Below are 5,805 nucleotides of genomic sequence, written 5' to 3'. Positions count from 1 at the left end.
TTTTGAATTTTGAATTTTTAAATAAGTTTTTTTAATCTTATTTTAATTTTCTAGAAAATTTAAAAATCATTTGACGTAATCTTTTATTTTAAAAAATTGATTCAACTCTAACAAAAATATTCTTCTTTATGACAAAAATGTAATAGATTTTAAACGGAACTTCTACCTATTTGTCAGCAGCGGATTATATAAAAGCACATATGTATAAAATTTTATAACACTAACAAACTTAAAGTGAAATTGCACCCCAACTTGACGCAATTTTTTATAATTAATATCAGTATTTTTTATAAAAATAACTATTTTTTGTGAAAATTTTTCAGAGTTAATTTTTTACATAAAGGTAGCTACTTTTTGTGATAGCTATTTTTTGTGAGACGGTTTTTAGATGAACTCGACGCTTTTTCTTTACCTTTTTTTAAAAGGTATTTTTTTAGGGATATCACTTCTTTTTGTATAAAAAATTATGTATTTTAAATTTAATTTCTCATAATTATTATATTTCATAATATTTATTAAACATTTTTAAATAAACCCACCACGACCCCCGTCATACTATAACAAAATGTGACGGTCTCGCTTGCTTACTATAGATATTTAAATATTATACGATCGTTTTTTACAGATATTTAAGTTTAACTTTTCTTTAAAAGGTATTTTTTAAGAATATCACTTTTTATGTATTAAACATTACATATTTTATAAATTTTTTATGGATATTTTTTTATTGTACGTATTTATTATACATTTTTAAATAAACTCCCCGTTATACTTTTTCAAAATGTGACGGTCTTTCTTGCCTACTACAGATATTTAAATTATTAATTTTATAATATTGGATATATTTATATATTACTTATTAGACATTCTTCGTAGAAAAAGTAAACAAACATTTTTACCACCTCTAGGCCACTGTTTTTTCTTAACTTGAGCATCATTAGCTTCGATCCAAATATTAGATGTTCCTTCTCTGCACATACTTATATAATGGCCTTCATCAATATCAGGATTTTGAAAAAATATGGCATTTGTCACTTTGTACGTGTGTCCATCTATTAATATCTTAGTCGTTGGAATAGCACATAAATTAAAATCATGTGTCGCTTTCATTGATTTATCATTTTGTGATGGAAAAGATATTAAATGAATCACGATTATCTCTTTTGCCAATATTATTTCTCTTTTTAATAACATATTATTTTTTTCAGCACAATATTCACACGATTCGTTATGCAATTGAAACCAATGTGAAAAAGTAACATTTAACAAATCATTAAGATCATATTTTTTTTCTTCAAATTATTAATAGGAATAGAAATAATAATATTATTATCAACAATAGTTTTTGTATTATCACAGGTTTTACACCGTCTTGTAGAAACTATTTGATTTCTCATGAGACTTTTTATGCGATCATATTTTTCGCAAAGAGCCATAAGAAAATCAGATGCATTTTGTTTTACTTGTAACGATGCACCCCCGAATGCATCGTTTCCCGGCGAACACCGGCCGGAAGCTGCCGCCCGACGAACATCGGTCGGGCAATGACAGAGGTGCTGTGCGCCCATTTTTAATCTCGTAGCAAACAACCGGGCAGGGACTCTCAATTATTGAGACACTGCCGTCGGGAGCCGTTACCGGCGGCTGAGAACTCGCGTTCGGCACCCCGAACTCCCCCGGGCGGATCCGAACCGTTCCGATTTTTACCGCCGCTTGGTGGGGGTAATTACCGAATACGCCGGCGCGGGTAATTAGCCGAGTATAAAACGGGCTCTCTACGGCACAACCGGCAGATCCTTGCGATCCTCTCAAGCGCCAAGCTAGTTAGAAGGCAAGCAAAGCAGCTCAGAGAAATCCTTGCGAGAATAACAAGGCCAGAAGGTAGTGAGAACGCTGCCTCCGCCGATCGATATCGGCGTCTGTGAAATCGCCTCCGAACCAAGATCCTTATCAGGCATCGCGCCTTCACGAGGTGGAACGAGAGCCGCCTCCGACTCGCTAGCGTCGCGACGCCTTCCAAAAAACCCGCAATCCATCTGGGAATTATTGAAAGACGATCCGAATATCGAATAAGATTTAAAGCCGACCGAATTAAAGCCGAACAGCTGAGCGCTACGAACCGCGCATAAAAACCGCGACAAAAACACGCCGGACGAGTCGCAAGAACGCGATAACGCGCCGATACCGGGAAACGGGCGAGTGCATCGCGCCCGGAAATAATTGATACATTTATACGCACACACATTCGACACATCTGTACATATACATTTATACACGCGCATACACATTCACACACACACAACGCATCTGTACATATACATTTATACACGCACATATACACGCTCATACACAACACATTTGTACACACACATTCACACAGGAAACAATAAATACTTATTGCACACACATTTCCGCGTTACCGAATTATTGATTCCGCCACCTGGATCCGACGGCTATCCATATAATTGCGTTTCCGCGGTACACGAAAAACCGCCCGTTACATACTGGATATGAAAAATATTCTCCTAAATATTGTCATATTGAATTTGTACTTAGATTACGCACACCATTTTCATATCGACATACTAATGTACGTAAAACATCTGATTTTTCGCAATGAAACAATTGCTGTCTAATAACATTAAAATTTAATAAACATTGCAATACTGCATTTGCATAGCATGAAACTTTATCTGTATTTTCGAAACCACGTATAATCCAAGCAGTACTTCGCTCTATTTTTTCATCCGATTGTTGAATGGAAGTAATTATTTTTGGTAACGCCCATAGAACATCTTTTACTTTCGGATAACGTCCTTTTGGAGGTATTATTATTTCTGTTGTTGGTTTATGTCTTAGCCGGTTATATTCGAAAATAGCTTCTTCACTAGCCATTATTGACGAAGGATCAAAGTTAATTAAATGTAAACCATCTAAAGATGTTATTCGTGACAACGCAACGTAAACTTGACCACAATTAAATGTAGAATTACCAATATCCATAATAGCACATTTCAAACTTAATCCTTGGCTTTTATGAATAGTTATACCATAACTCAGAGATAATGGAAACTATTTTCTGGTAACATATGCTCTATCCATCGCCTCAAATTTAACGTTTACTCTTTCAATTAAATATTCTGCACTTGATGGTAAAAGAAGTTTAATCTTTTCTACGTTATTAGTACATGGATCTTGTACAATTGAAATCACTTCAGTAATTGTACCATTTACGAGACCCAAACTAGCATCAATATTACGCCGTATCATAACTTTAGCTCCAATTTTAATCATAATTTGTTTGGAAAGCCCAGCTGTTCTAGAATTATCATCATCATTATTTGATAATACTTTTAATACTTTTTTTTTTACATATGGAATACATTCAATTGTATCTTCAGCGATTAATAATATTTCTTCAGAAGCAATACGACTTAACATTGCATTATTAAGAACATCACACATATGACAAGTGGGCAATAAACAAACGGTATCTGATGGCAGAGTGTTAATAAAATCACATAATTCGTTTAATTTAGATTCAAAAGAATTACCTTTAAAAAATACTTTTTTATTTTCAAGAATCTTACAATCAGATTTTGTGACTAAACCGAAACGAATTCTCGACAGTAATTCACGATAAGAGCCATCTCCCTGCTGACGCATATTAATTGTTAATTCATCGTAATCGAATAATGTAGTCCACAAATTAACAGCATTTAAAGAGCCAAGATATTTAGCAATATTTTCATCTGATAAGTGCATGAAAATAGGATCTTCGAGTACTGGAGGCAGTTGAAGTAAGTCTCCAAATAATAGAATGTGCTTTCGGCCAAACCAACCATCATCGTAATCATTAGTGTCAAATATTTCGGACAATCGAAGATGTATATACATTAACATTAAATTAGATATCATTGATACTTCATCAATTACAAGAAGAATAACATCTTTAAGATCCGCTCGTAAAACTTTCAATACATGATCAGATAGTTGTTTATATTTAAGAGTCTGACCATGTTGAACGGGTAATTGAAGCAACCTATGAATTGTCAAACCATCTATATTAAATGCTGCTATTCCAGTAGGTGCTGCTACAGCAGTATCTTTATTAAGATTTTGTTTTATCCAACATTTAATAGTCTTAATTAAGAAACTTTTTCCAGTACCACCTTCTCCGCTAACGTATAATCGTAATATTGATTTATTTGATTGTACAGTATCAATAACTCTATCAAATACTCGTTTTTGATCCGTATTTAATTTTGCTATCATTTCAATCACATCAATCTCTGGAATTAATTTCTCACCAAGATCTTTAAAATCTTGCATTGCTCCATCAGCCTCTACATTTTGAACACCTATTGGATTTTCAGGATCATCTTGAGATTGTTGTTTTTGTAAATCATCATGTAGACATTGTCTAACTAATTCTTCTGCAGTTTCAAATGCTCTTTGCATTTCTTCTAATTTTTCATGATATTGCAGTGCTTCTGTAAGATGTAGTTTTACTTTATGAAACGATTCGGCGTAAGTATCGCATCCATTTTTAAGATCCTCTAATTTTCTCCAGGGGTTGAACATAAATAATAACGAAAAGAAGTACTTTTCTGGTTGGTTATTAACATTAAATCTATAATGATTAATAAGATGTCCGCACCATCGTCGTTTAACATATTGATTATTACCTATTTTATAATATTCAATCTTTTTACTACTTGGTTTAGTCTTCGTGATATCGTACCATTGTGCAAATTCATAAAGAGATTTTTCTTCTAATTCATTTGGTCTTTGTGGATAATAATTATCTATCAAAGATGGATAAAATATATCTGTAGATTCAACATTAAGGGTTTCAATTTCTTTACGATTTTTTAATCTTCTGTGTCGTATCTGATTAACATTTAACCATCTAATAGTCGTATTTCGATCAGTTCCATGTAAAGGAATATTTAGCAATGTATCAGCAGCTTCAAGAATTCCACATTCTCTGTTATTCGTAAATCGCAAAGCAATATTCCATAGACGACTTGCTAATGATTTGTTTTTACTATCTGTACTTTTAAGAATAGAATCAGACAATTCACTTTTTCCCGCTTTATTCATATATTTAGTAATGTAATAAGTAAGCAATGATGATTTTTCACCAATATATTGTATATCCATATTGCCTTCCCATGCAGTAAGCACAACAGGATTATAATCATTTATAAGAACTTCATTGTCTGTTCGAGGAAGATCATAAAGTCTACTTTTATGTTTCAATTGTTTCCTTCCTGCTATTGAAGTTGCCACATCCCTCATTTTCAAAGTTTCAGTAACGGGACGAGGAAATCCAAAGCGACACACACGAAGAACCTTATTACTTTCTGTTTTTTTAGAACGAAGACAATAATCGTTATGTATGTGTCGTTGATGTGTATTAACACGTCTATATAATAACGGTGAAATATCTTTATTCGGCAATTTACAACTTACGTGTTCTAAAATAAATTTAGAAACTTCTTCAACAGTAGACTCACCGAAAATTGGTGCATCCTTAATCCAAATTAATAAGTGAAAGTGTTGTATACCTCTACCTTGATATTTTCGACGCCAGAAATAGTGAGTTACTTCTCCAATAGGATTATCTTTTGAATTAATAAAATCAAGCATTGCCTGGAATTTATTATCAAGGAATCTTGATGTTGATACAGGATCTTTAGCAATCAATACGCTAACAGATAATGAAGTATCATTCCAGCCATTTACTCTACGAATATATGCACCTAAATCTTACCATAACCATTCACTCGGACTTAATGT

General features: G+C 33.1%; 1 protein-coding gene across 1 annotated transcript; it reads right to left on the bottom strand.

The window, feature by feature from the left end:
• Window positions 1–3,072: 3,072 nt before the first annotated feature.
• On the bottom strand, window positions 3,073–4,584 carry LOC145974311 (uncharacterized). The gene has a single exon (XM_083104105.1). The coding sequence runs from the start codon at window positions 4,582–4,584 to the stop codon at window positions 3,073–3,075; it is 1,512 nt and encodes a 503-aa protein (XP_082960231.1).
• Window positions 4,585–5,805: the final 1,221 nt, after the last annotated feature.

This window comes from Camponotus vicinus, unplaced genomic scaffold (genome assembly GCF_025532165.1).
Source record: "Camponotus vicinus isolate PSW18456_S1 unplaced genomic scaffold, iyCamVici1.0 SCAF_7, whole genome shotgun sequence".
Lineage (NCBI taxonomy): Eukaryota > Metazoa > Arthropoda > Insecta > Hymenoptera > Formicidae > Camponotus > Camponotus vicinus.
Note: the sequence above shows the minus strand (reverse complement) of the source record. Positions and strands in the feature narration are given on the sequence as shown.

Coding starts and splice junctions, on each gene's coding strand:
- LOC145974311 (XM_083104105.1), bottom strand. CDS start 4,584: ATGTTCAACCCCTGGAGAAAATTAGAGGATCTTAAAAATGGATGCGAT.